The sequence below is a fragment of the Panicum virgatum genome, chromosome 8N (assembly GCF_016808335.1).
Source record: "Panicum virgatum strain AP13 chromosome 8N, P.virgatum_v5, whole genome shotgun sequence".
NCBI classification, from domain to species: Eukaryota; Viridiplantae; Streptophyta; class Magnoliopsida; order Poales; family Poaceae; genus Panicum; species Panicum virgatum.
Genome location: NC_053152.1, coordinates 50,631,907 through 50,650,412, shown reverse-complemented (window position 1 = coordinate 50,650,412; position 18,506 = coordinate 50,631,907). Strand labels below are relative to the sequence as shown.

General features: G+C 50.3%; 4 protein-coding genes and 1 long non-coding RNA gene across 5 annotated transcripts; all 5 read right to left on the bottom strand.

The window, feature by feature from the left end:
• Positions 1–4,560: 4,560 nt before the first annotated feature.
• On the bottom strand, positions 4,561–6,047 carry LOC120684335 (scarecrow-like protein 9). The gene has a single exon (XM_039966203.1). It carries the CDS (start codon positions 5,981–5,983, stop codon positions 4,640–4,642), a length of 1,344 nt encoding a protein of 447 aa, XP_039822137.1. The 5' UTR covers positions 5,984–6,047; the 3' UTR covers positions 4,561–4,639.
• Positions 6,048–6,563: 516 nt separating this feature from the next.
• LOC120685240 (zinc finger BED domain-containing protein RICESLEEPER 2-like) lies at positions 6,564–8,297 on the bottom strand. The gene is made up of 2 exons (XM_039967051.1): positions 7,829–8,297; positions 6,564–7,417 (listed from the first exon to the last, which is right to left on the bottom strand). The coding sequence occupies exons 1-2, from the start codon at positions 8,295–8,297 to the stop codon at positions 6,564–6,566; spliced, it is 1,323 nt and encodes a 440-aa protein (XP_039822985.1).
• A 74-nt stretch (positions 8,298–8,371) lies between these two features.
• On the bottom strand, positions 8,372–9,145 carry LOC120684336. The gene is made up of 2 exons (XR_005679246.1): positions 8,936–9,145; positions 8,372–8,863 (listed from the first exon to the last, which is right to left on the bottom strand). It is a non-coding gene; the product is annotated as an uncharacterized LOC120684336 (long non-coding RNA).
• A 622-nt stretch (positions 9,146–9,767) lies between these two features.
• On the bottom strand, positions 9,768–10,447 carry LOC120685239. The gene has a single exon (XM_039967050.1). The coding sequence runs from the start codon at positions 10,200–10,202 to the stop codon at positions 9,768–9,770; it is 435 nt and encodes a 144-aa protein (XP_039822984.1). The 5' UTR covers positions 10,203–10,447.
• Positions 10,448–14,714: 4,267 nt separating this feature from the next.
• On the bottom strand, positions 14,715–16,342 carry LOC120685238 (scarecrow-like protein 33; the record flags this gene model as incomplete). Its single annotated transcript, XM_039967049.1, has 1 exon — positions 14,715–16,342. A coding segment is annotated over one exon (1,509 nt), but the record flags the coding sequence as incomplete, so codon positions are not given.
• Positions 16,343–18,506: the final 2,164 nt, after the last annotated feature.

Here is an 18,506-nt window from a genome sequence, read left to right as displayed (position 1 = left end):
ATATCTTCTATTAGATCTAACTGAATTTTTTTCCCTCACCAAGTGACGTGACATGTTTTCCCCTTTGTTTTTTTTTAAGAACGTGACGTAACGTGATAGACTGTCAACGTGACATTTTTGTTTTACCTAATGACGCAAAAACATGTTTTTCTTCTAATAACTTGAGGCAACGTGACATTAGGTGACATCGTGATAGGTACAATCAATTTTTTTCAGATAAGTGATCGTTGCACCTTGAGCAAGACATTATAATGACATGATATGTACAATATTTCTATGTAATTGATAGTTGCATTATGCACATTACTTTAAAAAAAAGTAGTTGCATCATGCACATGGTGTCATGGTGACACGTGATAGGTGGTGTTTTTTCTCTCTCCGTGCGTCAGGAGGAGGACGCCTGGTTGCTGCGATCCAAGATTGCCGGCGTTTCTGTTTCTCTACGCGTGAGGAGCTGCATGATTCCGTGATTTACGTTTTCCATTAATTATTCCAATTACTTTAATGTTTATTTATTTCAAAAATCGATGGCTGCTATTGATTTCAGGTCTTACCTTCTAGGTGGTAATAGGAGTACCGCAGCAAAACCCATATGACAAAGGAAGAAGAAGATAGTCTTGCCTTGCATACATATTTTAATAAGCTTTATTACCGGCTAACATAAGGTGCCAATGATCTCAAAATTATTAAAGCGGAGAATGGAAAAAAAAAAGTACACGAGTCAACCTAGAATAATAACACCATCTAGAATGTAAAACTTCATGGAGAATAATAACACCATCTAGAATGTACCTCCGCGGAAGGAAAGCTGTTTGAGTTACACTAATAATCTTATCAGCAAAAAGAGTCAACTAAGAGTCAAGACTTTGGTAAACAGCTTGTAGTCTACATTGAGTAGACAAATCGTTGATACTGCTTTATATTATTTGCTTCCTTCTTTTTTAGGATAAGTGAAATCAGGCTATAATTCAATCGGCATAAGTTCAAACTCCCTTCATGCAGTTTATTAAACATTTCTAGCATGGTGTCCTTTATCTCTGGCCAGAATTCTTTATAAAACCAATAGGTAAGCCGTCTGGGCCAGGAGCAGAACTGGAATCCAGGTCTTTCAAGGCTCTCTCTAATTCTTCCGTTGTGAAAGGTCTTATCAATTCAAGGGCATGCATCTTCCTCGGATAAACTCCCTTTGTCCCTCCACATCTCCTCTCCAATGTGGATAATGCCACTTGGCTCCCTAGAAAAAAGACTTTTGTAGTAGGAGCTCAGTCTCCTCTAAAAAGATTCTATCCCCGTCCTCCAGAGAGAAAATTGTACATTTTCTTTTCCTCCCGGTTGTTTCACTCCATGGAAGAAACCATTATTTGCATCTCCAGCTAGAATCCATTTCCCCCCTCCTCTCTTCAAAGGTGTAGATTTTTTCTAACTGCTCCTCAACCTCAGGCTGTCCGCACTCGTCATACTCTAAATTCATCCTCTTAAAGGAATATTCTTGTCTGGTCATCGAAATTTCCTCCTTTATATCCAGTTTTGCTGCACTCATCCACCCTCTATATTTCTGATCTATCCCAACTACCCATGAAAAGGGTCCACATGTTACCCACCCTTCTCTTTTTTTTTACTCCACAGCGCTCTCCACCCTCCCCATCTCTCTCTCCCCTCCTGCATCCCGTTCGGCCGGCCTCCGCCCCTCCTCATCCAGCGGGCGGGCGGCATCCCCTCTGCCCCTCGCGCGCGCAGGCGGGGCGAGCTGAGCTCCGGCGGCCGGCATGGCGCTCCATCCCCACCCCCCTCTCTCTCTCTTGGCCATCATGGCGCTCCGGCGGCCGGCATGGCGCCCCTACTCCCTTCGCAGCTAGCGACCGGCACGCACCCCTCCTCCGCCGCCGGCGAGTGTCTCGTCTCGGCTCCGGCTCTCGGCGGCGCGCGCGCCGCTGCGAGCGCCCCCCCCCCACCCCCAACGCCGGCGAGCCCTCCTTCCCTCTGCCGCATCCCCCCTGTTGCCCTCCCTGCGCGGCCCCTGGCGTGCGGCGCCCCGGCGTGCCCCTGCTCCCTTAACTGCGTGGGAGCAGACGGCTCTTCCCCTCCCCTCCTCCCGCACCCCCTCGGCCTCTTCCTCCGGCGGTCGGCCACCCCTCCTCTGCTACCTCCGTGGCGGATCCATGGCTGCGGTGGCGGACGAGCACGCTCGGCCGCGGCCGAGGGCGAGCGCAGCCGCGGGCGTGCGCGAGCGGCGAGCATGCGCGGCGCCGACGAGCATGCGCGGCCGCAGGCGGGCGCGAGCGGCGAGTGGAGCTCAGCCGTGGGCGTGCGCGAGCGGCGAGCGGAGCAGATCTCCAGTGAGCGACGGAGGAGGGCGGCGCAACGGGAGGTTGGGATGGCGACGCGGCGGTTCCCCTGCTCGAGCGCGCCGGCCAGATCCAGCAGCCTCAAGTTCCGTCCCCATCTGGTGGCGGCGGAGCAGTAGCAGGGGACCTCGACGGAGGCTCCTCGCGGCGGCAGGGTCAGCAGCTCTTTGCGACGGCGGGTCAGCAGGTCCTCGAGCCCGGCGGTGAAAGTGATCGGGTGCTCTAGCCTAAGAGGGGGGAGGGGGTGAATTAGGCACTAATAAAAACTTAGACCTGTGGCTCCAACTAGTTTGCACAAAACTTAAACTAAAACATGCTATCTAGATGTGCAACTAGGTTGTTCTAGTGTGAAACCCCTATCCCAAAAGAGTTTAGCAACCTATAGCCTTTCCTATCAAGAAACTATTCTATGAAAGTAAAGGCACACAAATTGCTAGTATGAAATGCGGAAGCTTAAAGAGAGGGATAGAAGATAGCAAACTCTTGACGCGGGTGTTTATCCCGTGGTTCGGTTAGCCACAAAGGCACACCTACATCCACGTTGTTGTAGCACTCACTAAGAGTATTGCTACTCGGCCACCAAGTCTCTTCCGTGAACACAATCACGGTCACCTTGGCCCCGGGTTCCACAAAGGATGGGGGTCTCCACGTCCCCCGCACAAAGATGTCGTCGCCGCTCCACACCAAGTCGGAGGGTCGATGACGTTGCCGGCGAGCTTCAAAGCTCCAAGGTGCCGGCGCATCAAGCTCTTGTTTTGGTTCACTAGAGAACCACAGCACAAAGGCTCAAGGCCTTGCAAACTCACTCACTAAGAGCTAATCCTTTACACAACACTCTCAAAGTGTGCTAAGGGCTAAGGATATGATCTTGATGCTTTTGTATGGCTTGGAGATGTTCTTGGGTGTGTGTGGGATGTCCAGCAACTCCAGCAATCTTCAAATGGCCGGGGTGAGGCGTATATATAGGCCACCAAGTCTTGTAGCCGTTGCTCCAACGGTCAGCTGAAAATCTGCGTATCACCGGAAGAACCGATGCCTCTTGGCGGGGTAGCGTCGGTTCATCCGGTCACTCATAACCCGAAGTAGCCGTTGAAGTCCTGACAGCTAACGCATAGACCACCGGTTGAACCGATGCTTTGTACCGATGCATCACCGGTTCATCCGGTGCTTAAGAATCTTCTCCTGACCGCTGACGTCATTACACCGATGGTATGCACCGATGCCTCACCGGTTCAACCGGTGCTGAAGAATCTTCTCCTGGGGTCTTGACATTGTCTCTGGAACATAGGACGCCCAATGCACCGATGCCCCCTTTTTGACCCGTCGGTTCAACCGGTGCCTATAGGCTGACTTGACTTCGATTCACTTCTGCACCAAACTTCATAGCGCCGGTTCTTCCGACAAGCGTCGGATGCACCGATGCTTAGGCATCGGTTCTTCCGGTGCTCCTGATCCGAAGAGCTTTTAGGGCGCTGCCCTGAGACTTGCGAGGGGCGGCTCCCCCTCGACCCCCGTCCGCTAACCCCCGTATGGGTGGCCCTTTGGGCCTTGCTACGCCTATCTTCTCTTTCTCTTTGTCATCACTTGAACCTAAAAGCCTGAGAATGATCATCTTAACAATCATATTAGTCCAAGTGTTGTGTTGTCATTCGATCACCAAAATCACTCGAAATGGCATAAATGGTGCCATGTTCGTTACAGGCGGGGAGCTTGATTCCGGCGGGCACGAGGCTCGGCCTCCTCCCGCCTCTGCTCTGCTCGACGAGGAGGTGGCGGCGGGGCGCAGGGCGGCGGGGACGGCGCAGCGGGGCGGAGCTCCTCCCACGACTCGGCAGTTGGTGCGCAGCGCGGGCGGAGGCAAGGTGGGCCTGGTGCAGGCGTAGCGGACCGCCCGCTATGACGCTTGATTTGGAGGGAACGCGAGCGTCGCGGACGGAGATAGAGTACCCGCTACAGCAAAACTGGTACTGGAAAATGGCGTAGCGGGTGTTTTATAGTACCCAGTGCGGAGAACCTCATACCTTTTTCTCCATTGTTCATCACCCAGGCCTCAAATTTCAGCTGTTCTATCTAGAGTTGCCTAATTGATTGTTTGACAAAACGGCAATTATTGCTTTTCCTATTTGCATCACATCTCCTTAGGTGTAGCTCATTACGTATGTTTTGAATGGGTGTTAATTACATGAATTTTTGGAAATGTGAGAAGCAAATAAAATGTGCACATTTTTTTTTACTTGATTCAGTTTTCTCTTGAAAAGGAGGAAAAAGACCAGAACTGTGCTAGTAGAGTATATTCAGGGACGAGATGTGAGGGTGTGGTCGTCGTCATCTGCAACCCAGTTTGCGTGAGCGTAGAGGACGCGTCCCTTCCACCCCTGCAGCAGCCAGCCGTGGTCCTCGCTGATCACGAAGTCCCTGTGGTACCGGTGCTTTCTGACGTCGTCCCTAACCTCGCCGACGACCTCCCTGTCCAAGGGCAGCAGCCGGAGGCCGGCGCGTCGGCTCCTGAGCTGCCATTGCTTGTAGGAGTCGAAGCGGTCGGTCCGGTCGCGGCCCTCGCAGGCGATGACGTTGAGCGCGCACGGCCCCAGCACGTCCCGCTCCAGCACCCGCCGGAGCTCGCTGCCCCGCGGCATCGTCGCGTCCAGCACGTCGAACACGGCCGAGTAGTAGAAGAGCGCCTCCCGGAACCGCGTCGGGAAGGAGCTGCCGTGGAAGCCGTGCACGACGCCGTGGGTGAACACGGCCGGCCGCATCCCGCGGATGCCGCCGAGGACCCGGTCTCTAGGGCTCGGGCAGTCCACCACCACGCTGTCGTCGGCCAGCGTCTCGAGCTTGAAGAGGCTGTTCACGACGACGACCGCGCCGGGGTCGTCGACGGCGACGCCCAGGCCCAGCTCCTCGGCGCCGATGGCGTCCCACCTCGCCGCCGCGATCGCACGGAACTTGAACGGCACGCCGATGTCGCGGGCGTAGTTGCTCAGGCTGCGGCCGGTCTCCTCGATGCGTCCGGCTGGCCGGAACCCCGGCTGGGGCAGGTCGATGAAGGTGATGGTCACCTCCGGCGGGCCGCCGTCCCTGGCCGCCAGCCACCGCAGCAGGCCCGGCCACTGGAACCCCAGGTGGAGGCCGTAGTCCACGACGTGCAGCCGGGCCCTCCCTGCGGCGGCGCGGCAGATGGTCAGGTTGGCGAACATGAAGGCCACCTTCTCGAAGCAGCAGGTGGCCACGAAGATGCGGTAGGCCTTGAGGAACTCGGCGCGGTTGGTCGTCGGCGTCGCCATGAGCAACGGGCTCCCCGACCCCGTGCCGGCGAGACGCGCCTCCAGCGCCTCGGCGAGGCAGTGCGCCAGGCGCTGCGTGGCGTCCCCCGTGGGCGACGCGTGCTGCCTCACCTGCCGGAGCAGCTCGCGCGCGCCGCGGCGGTCGTCCACCGCCTGCGCGCAGTGGACCAGCAGCGCGCGCATGTCCACCGCCTGCTGCTGCTTCCTCCGCCGCCGCCGCCGCCGCCACACATCTCTGGTAGCCGCCTCATCCGCCATGGCGGCGCGCAGGTCCTCCATCTCTTCCTCGGATAGCTCGCAGTCGCTGGCCATCATCCTGGCGATCATTTCGTCTGCCGGCGCGGCCATCGCCATCAGCTTGCTTGCTCTGCCGCTGCCGGTCTCCACGTCCTCCGTCTCCGGTAGCCGTCTCACTCGTCGTAGTTATAGTTGGCCAAACGGGCCGGCCCGGCACTACACGGCACGGGCACGGCCTGGCACGGCACTAAACAGCACGGCACTAAGTGGCACGGTTGATTAACCGTGCCGTGCCTGTTAGTGCCGCCGTGCCACATGCTAGGCACTAGCACGACACGGCTATCAGTTAGCCGGGTCGTGCCGTGCCAAGGGGCACGTTAGTGCCCGGGCCAGCACTAGCACGGTAGTGCCAAAAATACTCATTCAACTCAAAATTTGTAGTAGATTCAAACAAGCACATAATTTAACTCAGAAAACTCAGCACAAGATCTAACAAAAGATAAATTTTATCAGGAGCTTGTGCAATGGCTGCCTCATTAAAAACCTCTCTAGATAAAACTCACCCTTGTGAGAAACTCTAGAGAGGGAAAAAGAGTACAGCCAAGCTCCAATAATGTTCATTACATCACAGTCCAATACTTAAAGTTCTAGAGTGTCCATAAGTCCTAAATATTACAGTCCATTACATGAATGATCACTAATCAAGATAAAGTTCTTCAAAAGCTTGTTCAAGCTCCTTGTCTTCCACATTCTGTTGCAGCCTTGCTTCTGCAGCCTCCCAGTCCTTGATGCAGGTCAGCATCTCCACCATTTCAGGCTTCAGATTCCTTCTTCGCTCCTCGATGATCCTGCCAGTCATACTAAAAGTGGATTCTGAAGATATGGTAGAAACAGGAACAGTTAAGATATCTTTAGCCATGATTGAGAGTACTGGGTATGTAAGTTTGTGCTGATGCCACCAGTTCAAGATGTTGAAGTCATCAGTTAGGTGGTTGACAGTGTCACAGTCCAAGTAGGACACAAGTTCAGAAGCATTGGAAGCTGAAACTGATGACCTTACCGCATGCAGCAGAGAGGTAGCAGATGTATCTCTAGACATGTTAAGAGTACCAGGCAAGCTACCAGAAACCAAACCAGCAGCACCATCATCATCATATATTTCGTCCCAAGCAGATCTTGACTTACCAGACAGGACAGGAGGGTCAGTCCTCCTCAACCTAACAGCACCATATTTCTCTTCATACTTATTGTACACATCAGTAAGTCTAGCTCTAGTGCCAACCAAATAAGTAGAATAATCAGTACTGGTGAGACCACCTAACCTTCTAAGCACCCTAGTAAAACCTTTCATTTTAGCTCTGGGGTCCAAGATGAATGCAAAAGAGTACAGTAAAGGTATGCCCCTCCAGTACTTATTATATTTGTCTATCATAGGTTGCACCACAGATCTGATGTGTATATCATTAGCATAATTTTTTAGATGCAAAGCAATCTTAACAAGATAATGAATCATAAGTGGAGATGTAGGATAGTACACACCAGACAATGTAACTGTTGAATCATAAAACAGCTCAAGAAATGATAAAACTTTTTGTGCAATCATCCAATGCTCATCAGTTAACAGAAATGGCTCACCTTCAGACCTAGGATACTGAGCTTGGATGAAAGTAGTGAAAGGGGACTTATGAGGAAACAAATGTTTAAGCATTAGGTAGGTAGAATTCCACCTAACCTCCATGTCCAGCTGAAACTTTCTAGGCCTAACACCAGTTGCAATGCATTAACTTTTATATGCAGCAATTCTTTGATTAGATGAATTTAAGAATGATATTGCAGTTCTAAATGTTTCTATCAAAGGCTTGAGAGTAGTTAAGGCCTCCTTGACAATCAGATTGAGAATATGACATGCACAACGCTGATGCAAGAACATAGAATTAACAGAAGATGATGCAATGTCATTACATGATGCATACTCTGGTTCATCAGTAACATCAAAACCAAGGTAGTGAGACAGGATAGGTTTCAATTTTAGCATGGCTGAAGCATTAGATGATGCATTGTCTAAAGTAACAGCAAACACTTTATCAGTCAAACCATAATCAGTAAGAACATATGCTACACGGTCAGCAATATTTTGTCCATTGTGGGACACATCAATAAGAACTAGACCAAGAACCCTCTTCTCTAATTGCCAGTCAGAGTTTATGTAGTGAGCAACAACACTGAGGTAATCCTCTTTGGCATTACCATACCAAATGTCAGAAGTTAGACACACACAATTAACAGAAGTACCAAAAGTCTCAACAAGTTTAGCCTTGCAATCAGTGAAGTACTTCTGTATGTCTCTAGTGGTGGTTTGCCTAGACACTCTAGCATATTTAGGATTGTGAGCAGTTTTAATAAACTCTTCAAAAGCCTCAGATTCACCCATAGAGATAGGAACATCAAGTCTAGCAAACAATCTAACCAGTTGAGTACGAGCAACCAGAGGACAGTAGTCCCAAGTACGCATACTACCATCAGGATTAAAAGAGATTTGAGACTGAGACATGCGAGTTTTTTCACGCCTCTTAACACAAGAGGCAATGTGGCGTGAAAGATGACCAGTGCCACCACTAGAAAAACCAGAGTAGATCTTAGAGCAATGTAGGCACCTAGCTCCATACCTGACGGTCTTACCATCAGCTGTGGTTTTGAACAGCTTCTCGAAATCATCCCAAACAGGAGAGGTAGAGGGACGTGAGCGCTTGGCGCTGTTACCGTCTGGGGGAGGTGCACCGCCGCAGGCAGGTACAGCAGGGCCATCATCGTCGACGTTGATGGGATCATCAGCACCAGGGCCGAACAAGGCATCACGGTCCTCGCGCAAGTCATCCTCGTCATCATCTCCGGCCATCCCGCACAATCGCCGCTCCTCGTTCTCGGTAACACCGAGCTCCACCGTCTCGTCGTCAGATCCGGCCATCGTCACTCGCCAGTTACCTGGTTCCTCAACAGCTGCACAGATCAAGACCTGGGTTAGGGAAAGAACATAGATCTAGTCATCTAGGGTTAGGGTAAGAGACTCACCTTTGTAGCCGGAGCACCAGGTACACCGGCGAGGTCGATGAAGCACGGATCTAGCCCCCCGGCCCTGGTTCCTCGACGGATCTCGTCTACATCTACAGAAAAAGGTGAGGAGAGTGAGAGATCGAGAGGCCGAGAGCGTCTGTGCTAGAGCGAGATGAAAGGATAGAGGTACTTACGCGAGATCCGGAGCACCAGAGTCCAGCGGCGGCGACGGCGAGGAGGATGACAACGAGAAGAGGATGCTACATCGTCTGTGCGAGATCGAGACGATGGGTCTAGATGGCCGTGCCGTCTGCTAGTGCCGGCCCCGCACCCCGGCCTTCGCCCTCTGGGGCTCCGAGCTACTCACCGGAGCTTGCCAGCTCGGGAAGAGGAGAGGAGGGGAAGATCGAGGAGAGGATGAGAGGCGAGTGGGTGAGAGACTGAGAGGCGAGAGTGCGAGAGCGAGACGAGCAGCGGCCAGCGGAGGGAGAGAAATGATTAGGGTTAGGGTGCGGTGGGAGGACGGCCGGCGCCGGGCCTTATATATCTCTCCCCCCAACGGTCAGATCGCCCCCCAACGGGCAGATCCAACGGTCGAGGGGGGCGCGGGGCGCCGGGCCGGACGGGCCGCCGTCGTGCCAAATGGGCCGAGGCCGTGCCTCCCCGTGCTGGGCCCTTAGCCGGGCCGGGCCCGTGCTAGTGCCGCGGGCCGAGATCGCGGCCCAGGCACGGCCCGGCCTCTGGCACGGGCACGGCACGGGCCTGCGGGGTAACAGGCCGGGCCGGGTCAGTGCCGTGCTTTACCGGACCGGGCCCGTGCCGGCCCGTTGGGCCCGGCCCATTTGGCCAACTATAGTCGTAGTCCATTGGTGGCACACGGAATGTGAGGCTCCGGGCTGATCACGAGCCTGTCGTCTCTGGGCAACAACTTGCTGGCTTCCTCCCTGCCCCTGAGGAACGCCATGTTCAGCAGGTCCGTGCTGCTGATACGTACACGGTGCTCTGCTCCGGCGGTCTCCATGGCGTCGGAGGAAGACGAGGAGGAGATGATCTGGGCCAAGGACTGCTGGGCGTGGAGGAGGGCGGGGTGGTCTTCGTGCCATGAGAACCTGCCGTCCAATACCTCCTCCTCCATGAGCATACGCGCGATGTGCTTGAGGCCAGCCACATCCTCTTCCTGCTGCTGTTCTGAGGTGGGAACGCCGCCACCGCTGCCATCGTGGGGTGTTGGGGGAAGGTCGAGGAAGATGGAGGGGGACTGTGGCGGCGGCTCGACGAGGTCCATAGTGAACGATCCAGAAGATGGCAATGCAATACTGGTGCTAGTGCCAAGTGAATGTACAGATCATCTTGCATTGTCCACCCAATCCTCCATGCGATCCAAGAGGAGACAGATCCTCCATGCTGCCTGTCAGAATCATCGGCCGCCTGCACACATGGAAAAAGAAAGGGTCTTGAGAAAGATGGATATACTATTCAGTTTTCAGCTTGTGTTGAAGGCATAATTCTGCTTCAGTAGCCCAGCAGGAAAAAACACACACGACAGAACCAAGGGTACTGTCTGCTCCATTCTTCCAGGGAACATTGTTCTGGGAATTGCCAATGCTTGTCCCTGGAGCAAGTAGTATAATATTGGTAGTACAGCAAGTTCAATGTAGGAGCCAACTTTACGAGAACTTGGACCTATAACAAGATCAGACAAAAACATAGAGAACACAAATCCAGGACAATATAATCGTCAATAAAGAAAAAATATCTACACGCCCATAGTACTTTTTCTTGGGCTACCAATTCTTTCTTAGAATGGTCCAATGGATACCATGCAGTACAGCAACAGGTGAGTTTTAACGCAAGAGGTATATATAAGGATCTTGTGTATGTTGCCTTGAAAAATGTTTCATTCTAACAAAGTGACAGAAAATATAAGTGAGCACTTAAAACATGCAAGGCACACCAATTATGAATAGCTGAGCAAGAATCTGATGCTGAGAGACTTGATGTCCTCAGGAAAACTTCTTTACCTTATTGAACTCAACCCAAATATACAGTACATTTAATTGAATTTTGCAAAGAAGCCATCTCCGAGTAAGGCTGGACAAAAAACTCGTGGCTCGGTAGCTCGCTCGACTCGGCTCAGTAGTGGCTCGGCTCAGCTCGTAGGAAAATATAAACAAGCCAAGCCAGGCTCACGAGCCGCTCGCGAGCTGAAACGAGCCCAGGCTCAAATCTAAAGCCGGCCCACGGCCCAGCTTCGACTCACTCGATGAAACCCTAAACCACTCCTCCGGCTCTCCCACTCCCTTCCCTTGCACGGCGGCTACGCTAGACCGCTAGTCCACTCCAGTTCCAGTACTCCAAATCCAATCGCGATCCCGTCGCCTCGCCTCCCCCGACCTCGCCCCCCCCCCCGACCTCGCCCCGTTGCCTCGCCCATCCGGATCCGGCCGTCCGGCCCGTCCCTGGCCGCCCGGCCCGCCCCTCGGAGGCTCCGACGACCCGCCTCCAGGCTGCAGGCAGCGCCTGCGTGCCTCGCGGCTGCGCCCTCGCGCCTCGCGGCCGGGGGTCGGCGCCTCCACGGCTCTGCACCGTCGCCCCTCGCGGCCGGGGGCCGACGCCTCTCCGCCCTCACCCCTCGCCAGGAGCCCAGGATGGTAGGACCTGCTCGGCCCTCCCCTCTGCGCCCTCGCCCTGCGCCCCTACGCGCCTCGCCCTTGCGCGCCTCTGCGTCTAGCTGAGGCCCCCTCTCCCCGCAGGCCGCAGCCATGGAGGAAGACCCTGGACACGTTCCTGTTGCGCCACCACCGCCGCGAAGCTCTGAATCACGATCCAAGCGCATGAGAACTCGGATCCAAGTGCCGAGGGTGATTCCGGGCAACTGTGACCACCCATCCTCTGCTGCAACTCCTTCAGCAACCCCTTCTGGTGCTGGATCTGTATCTGTAGATAAGGTATTTGTTCTTTCTGTGCATCTAGCATTTCAGTCCATGAAACTTCTGCTCATTTCACCTGCTCGACTGTTCGTCAGCACAAAAATGAAATGAAAAAAAATTAGTTGTCAGTTTTAGTAAAAGGCTCCATAAAATGAAACTCAGGATGAAATGATGAGTGATTCAAGCCCAAAGATTAACACTCAGTTGGTTCTACTAGTTTACAGAACTTGATATCTCAGAACTAGTACTGGTTTAAGCTGTTCTAAGGAGTTACAGTACATCTAATCAAAATATTCAGTACATGTGTTTGGTGGCACATTACATTGATGCTGATTGGGTCTTGCAATGTCGTGTCCTGAATTTTATGGAGTTGGATCCTCCCCACACTGGGACTGTAATAGCTCAAGCTGTTTTTGAGTGTATGGTGGAATGGAAAATAGAGGATAAGGTGATGACTATAACTCTTGATAATGCCTCAAACAATGATACTGCTATCACAAATTTGAAGGCAAAGCTTCTTGCTAGAAGGACACAAACTTTGACTCTATTTATTTTCATGTTCGTTGTGCTGCCCATATAGTCAATTTGGTTGTTAATGATGGGATGCAGCCACTAGAGTCTTTGATAAGTGATCTTAGAAATATAGTGAAGTTCTTTAAGAGGTCTCCAGCCCGTATGTACAAGTTTGTGCAAGTTTGCAACCAATATGCTATCAAAGTAGGAAAAGGGTTGACTCTTGACGTGAAAACAAGGTGGAGTTCAACATACAAAATGCTAGATTGTTGCAATGTGTATAAGGATGCATTTGGTTACTATTGTGAAGTAGATAACACATATGTGTGGAAACCTTCACAATCTCAATGGGAATTGTATGGCAAAATTAGACCAATATTGAAAACAATGGCAGGAGCAACAACTGCATTTTCAGCATCTACTTATCCCACTGCCAATGTATTTTATTCATATATAATTCAAGTAAAGATTGTATTGAAAGAGGCACAACAGTCAGGTGATGGATATGTGATGAGTATGGCTGATGCAATGTTGGATAAATTTGATAAGTATTGGGAGGAAACAAATAATGTCATGATTATTGCTACAATTCTTGATCCTAGGTTCAAAATGAGGTACATTAGATGGTGCTTTGCTAAGATTTATGGCAGCTTAAGGTTTCAAAGAGAGATAGAGGACATTGATAAGGAGTTGGAAATGTTGTACAAGAAGTATGAGACTATATATCGCCACAAGTTGGGTGAAAGTGAAACTACCCCAAGCAATGCTCAATCATCCTCTTCTACAAAAGATACTAGCAGCTCATTGGCATCTATTATTACAAGTGGATTCCAAACCTTTCTAGAATCTAGTGCTACAGAAAGTTTAAAATCAGAGTTACTTATCTATCTAGATGAACCAAATGTCTCTGTTGAAGAGAAGAACTTCAACTTAATTATTGGAAGGTCAACACTCATAGATTTCCTGTGGTGGCTAGTATGGCAAAGATGTTCTTGGCTGTCCCTGCTAGTAGTGTGTCATCAGAGTCTACTTTCAGCACTGGAGGAAGAATTCTTGATGACTATAGGAGCTCTTTGAAACCATCAACAGTTCAAGCATTAGTTTGTGCTTCTAGTTGGATACGGGGTTCTCAGAGTTCTCCTATTATTTTGGTATGTGAACGTGTGTTGCTTATCTTCAACTAATTTTATTTATTGTTAATTTGTGCTATAAGATACTAATATTGGACTGTTTTTAAAGGGAGAAGGTGATGATGGTGACATTGAGTCCGTGGAGTTTCCAAAATGCATAGTCGCTAGCAATTAGACAACTAGTAACTTGGTATTGCCATGTATATGTACGTAGTACACCTATGCTGCCATGATATTTCCATTATGTGCTGCTCATTACCTTATATTTGGAATTGTACATTTCTGTAAATAATTGCTGAACTCTTTTCGTATTAATTGTAGACTAATTTTGGCCAATGGAGTCATGGAGAGATGGAGAGGAGCGGACACCCGATGACCTGATCACCTGAATAGGAGAAGACCTTATTATTTTGTTGGCTGCTACTGTTAAATTTTGTTTGTGTGAACTCCTGAACTCCTACACTTGAACCTATGTGGCTATGTTGGCTGCCTTGGGCCTTGGCAGTGGCCAGTGGGCACCGTGACCTGGTTCAGTGGCTGGACTGGACCTAAACAATTGGTCATTCACTCATTTGGACTTGCTGTTAAAGTGTTAAGTGTTATCTGTTATGTTCATATCATCATATGTATTGGCAGATCTGCAGATGTGTTGTATGTGTGTTGGATACTTGTAATTTATATTGTTGCACCATATTCATATATGCATTTTGCTTGCTGGTGGCTCTAGGCTCTGGCTCTGCTAGTTGGCTGCCTTTTTTTGAGCTGGCTCGTGAGCCAAACGAGCCAGCTCGAGCTGCCAAACGAGCCGAGCCGAGCCTGACTTTCAGCTCGGTCTGATAATGAGCCGAGCCGAGCCAGCTCGTTATCATAACGAGCCAGCTCGAGCTGAGCCGAGCCGAGCCAAGCCAGCTCGATATCCAGCCTTATCTCTGAGTCCTTCACGAGTGCAACAACTACTCAGCCAGCTACTGAGGAGCAGAACTAGCATCCGGCCGGGTGCTATCTAGAACACAAAGCAGAGCTGACAACATTTCTTCTTCAGAGATCAAGGCCAAAAACTGAACACTCTAACATGTAATTTACAGAACACGAGATACCGCCTAATAACTGCACAGTGCGCCTTCCTCCTGAGGCACGCTGCATCATTTGGTCTTCGGGGATTTGCAAAGAGGGAATCACAAATACATGGAGAGTAGTGCCTGGCAGTTGTCAACTATAGGTTCCGAGTACCACCATACCAGAATATCTATGATATGTCTGCAGTGGCTCTGAATGAGTAAACTGTCAGACAAACATTACAACTGGACAAGTATTAGGGAGCTGAAAAAGGTATCACTCAGTATTCATTCAGAAATGGCGTCTTCAGCAACCCATGTAGAATGGGCATAAAGGATACGCCCCTTCCACCCTTGCAGCAACCACTGGCCATCCTCGCCAACAAAAAAGTCCTTATGATGGTCCTTCATCACCTTCTCTTTCAGTACCTTAACTATGTTTGGTTTCAGTGGCAGCTGCCTCAGGCCTGCCCGCTGGTTCCTCACCTGCCATTGTCTATACCTCTCAGGACGGTTCACCAGGTCCACACCCTCACAGGCAATGACATTCAGCACAGTGTGCCCTAACATGCCCTGTTCGAGCACTGACCGCAGTTTACACTCCCTTGGGATAGTTGCATCGAACATGTCAAAAAGCGCACTATAATGGAACAGAGCCTCCCGAAAACGTGCTAGGAAGGAGGTGCCATATGAGCTATTGACAACACCCTGGATGAAGACATCAGGTCGCATCTTCCTGATGTTATTGAGGACAGTATCCCGGGGGCTCGGGTTATCAAAGTAGATACTCTCATCCATCAAGATACTGAAATTAAAGAGGTCAATCACGATAAAAACCTCGTCAGGATCCGTTTTCAAGTTGTCGTTGCAAATTGTCTCCCACCTTGCGGTGATGGAATGGAACTTGAATGGCACACCAAACTCACGTGCACACTTGCTAAGCCGGTGCCCTGTATCCTCAATCCCCTCTGATGGACAGGACCTCGGCTGGAGGCGGCTTATAGCAGTTATCTTCACCTCTGGTGGGCCACCTTCCCTATTTGCCATCCAGCGGAGCAAGCCTGCCCACTGGAACCCATGGTGGGGACCGTAGTCTACAATGTGGAGCTTGCTCTTCCCTGCCATGGCATGCTCAATGGTCATAATGTTGAAAAAGAGGGCCACCCTGTTGAAGCAGCAGGCTGCCATGTAAAGCTTGTAGGCCTTTAGGTACTCTATGACCAAGGGCCCCTCTGCCGTCAGCGATTGCCAAAGTTGGCTCCCTGTGCCTGCTAGACGTGCCTCCAGCCCCTTGGAGAAACATTGAGCTAGTCGTTGTGTGTCATCCCCTGTTGATGACGCATTCTGCTTTATCTGCTTCAGTAGCTCCTGTGCGGTCATGACACTGCCTGCAGCCACCGCCTGCGCACAACGTATCAACAATGCACATAGATCCACCACATCAGTCCTCATCTTGCTACCACCCTTCTTATTGTTCATTGCCTCATCAGCCTTGGCGCTGCGCAGCTTCTCCATGTCCTTGATGCATGTTTCATACCCGCGCAGCATCATTTTATCGAACATCTCTCCAAGCTCTTCCATCATCATCATAGCTTCGCTGGCCCTGCATACCTCCCTCTCAAGCTGCTGGTCGCTGTTATACCTCTTCTTGATTACCCTATGATTGCCACATTCTTGGTTCACCGGCTGGTCCTTTCTAATGCCATTGTCTCTCGGCAAAAACCTGCTTGCCTCATCAATGCTCTTCAAGAATGCGCCCACTGCATCCTCACCCTTGGAGAAGGCTGAGCTGAGAGTTCACTGATTGCTGTTGTGACCCTGCAACAAATTCTTGGCCCCCTCCATGTTGCACTTGTGTGTGGTGTTGTCACTGTTTGCACTTATGGAAGGGGAGAAGAGGATTTGGGCAAAGGTCTCCTGCACCTGGAGAAGTGCAGGGTGATCAGAGTTTCCGCACAAGATTTTGTCTTCAGTATCATCCTCCATGAGAACACGCGAGATGTAGGAGAGGACCATGTCATCAGGGAAGAGTGAATCCTGACTATCTTTTCTCTCGAACATGAGTGGATCCTGACTATCACAAGTGTCCATTGGGGGAAGGCCAAGATTGATGGTGAGGGTGGTGACAGGTTTGTGAGACCCTCACAAAGAATTCGTCCTGGTGGTGGTGATGCTCAAGCTGCAGAAGAACAGACCTTGTTAGCTGCAACATATCTACGCTGCCTGAATATGCGCGGTCCCAAGTGAAGATATTATTATTTCTGATTTGCCCTCCACTGATCCAAATTACTGGGTGTTGGAATCACCACCAAAGCTTGCCATGTCAAGAGGTTGCTTGCACACAAGGACAAAGAAAGGATATTGACAAAAATAGAGATAACGAGGTACCATCCCATTTATCTTGGTGTTGGAGCCATCCTTTGGCCCTTGTCCTGTCAAAAGCAGCAAGATAATGGTTCGAGCAATTTTATACGACTGATCTTAGGATTTTTGTCTGTTCCATTCATAAAGGGATCCAGAAAAACCTTGAAAATGTTTTTCTTTTCTAGAAATTGCCAATGTTTTTCGCTGGTAGAAAATTTACCCGTATATGGTAGTCAAGATTTCCACTTGTCTCATTCCTTCATGCCCGAAGGGGGCCAAATTACTAGAAACTCAAACCTGCAGGTGAACACATAATAAGCACAGCAAAGAAAAACTGCAGATTTTGTAACATGACCACATAGAAAAGGAATAGTAAATTCAGGAAATTCATGAATAAAAAGCAATCATCAATTGGTGAATCCATAGATGTTGACCCAATAGTACCTTTTTAAGTACTTTATGATGGATTAAGGAGATTCTACATCTTGCTTCAGAAAACATTCATTCTGAACAAGGGAGTGAGAAAATGGAAGCACATAAAACAAGCACAGCTTGAAGAAACAAATGTGCGAATACCAATTATAAGAGATAGTGACATACAAGACGACTAAGAACTGCCACTGTAACACTAGTTGACTTTGCAAAATTTAATTACCTCCTCTTTTAGTACTCCAAAACAACAACAAACACAAAAATGAGAGAAACCCAAACAAACCCAACACATCCCACAACACAGTGAAGCCTAGAGCTAATAACAACACACACAAGCGCGCGCACAAAATATTACTATTACTAATTAGGGTTCCTTTAGAGTCCCCACATTAAATCTCGATAGGCACTAAAAAGAAGATAAATTCAGAAATGATAGAAGATGTGAATCACGCAAGATTGATTGCATTCATCTGAGGAACTCAGGTTACAATATATAGGCCTAACCAAGGAGATCTCAACCACCTGATTTATAGCAACAGAATCAGGGGGAGACGCCTAGTCAGGCCAGGTGCGTGGCAACCCACCAGGCGCATGCCATGGTGTGCGCAGGAATAAAAGGAAGAACTAGATCCTATCCAATAAATCTAACCCCCCACCCCCCCCCCCCCCCCCCCCCGCAGTTGGAATGTCGGCACTGCAGATGTTCAAACTGGAACGAAACTCAGTGAACACCGAAGTCGGAAGCCCTTTGGTGAAGATATCAGCAAACTGGGACGTCGTCGGAACATGAAGAACACGGACGTCGCCAACAGCAACCCGTTCCCGGACGAAGTGGAGGTCAATCTCGACATGCTTCGTGCGCTGATGCTGAACAGGGTTGGTAGACAGATACACGGCACTCACATTGTCACAATAGACAAGAGTCGAGCGAGTCAGCTGTAACGACCCGGCCCGGGATAACGGCTAAGATCTATTCTTCAAGTTGAGTAAACCACACCTACTAATTAATCCTCTTGCGCTTTCGTCCTCGCTTCGCGCAAAAAGGATCGATTCGGAATTAATTAGCTTCCCGTGACTCGGTATTTAAATTGGTCTGGCTCTCAATCGGTTTTCAGTATGGGACAATTCCCGCGGGTGAACTACAGTAACCCGGCGAGCTACAGTA

What these genes read in the sequence shown, in the direction of transcription:
- LOC120685239 (XM_039967050.1), bottom strand. Translation starts at nt 10,202, where the DNA reads ATGGACCTCGTCGAGCCGCCGCCACAGTCCCCCTCCATCTTCCTCGAC.
- LOC120685240 (XM_039967051.1), bottom strand. Translation starts at nt 8,297, where the DNA reads ATGGGTGAATCTGAGGCTTTTGAAGAGTTTATTAAAACTGCTCACAAT. An exon ending in TGAACCAGAGTATGCATCAT is followed by an intron (nt 7,418 to 7,828) that starts GTAATGACATTG and finishes ATGATTCAACAG; the next exon opens with TTACATTGTCTGGTGTGTAC.
- LOC120684335 (XM_039966203.1), bottom strand. Translation starts at nt 5,983, where the DNA reads ATGGCGATGGCCGCGCCGGCAGACGAAATGATCGCCAGGATGATGGCC.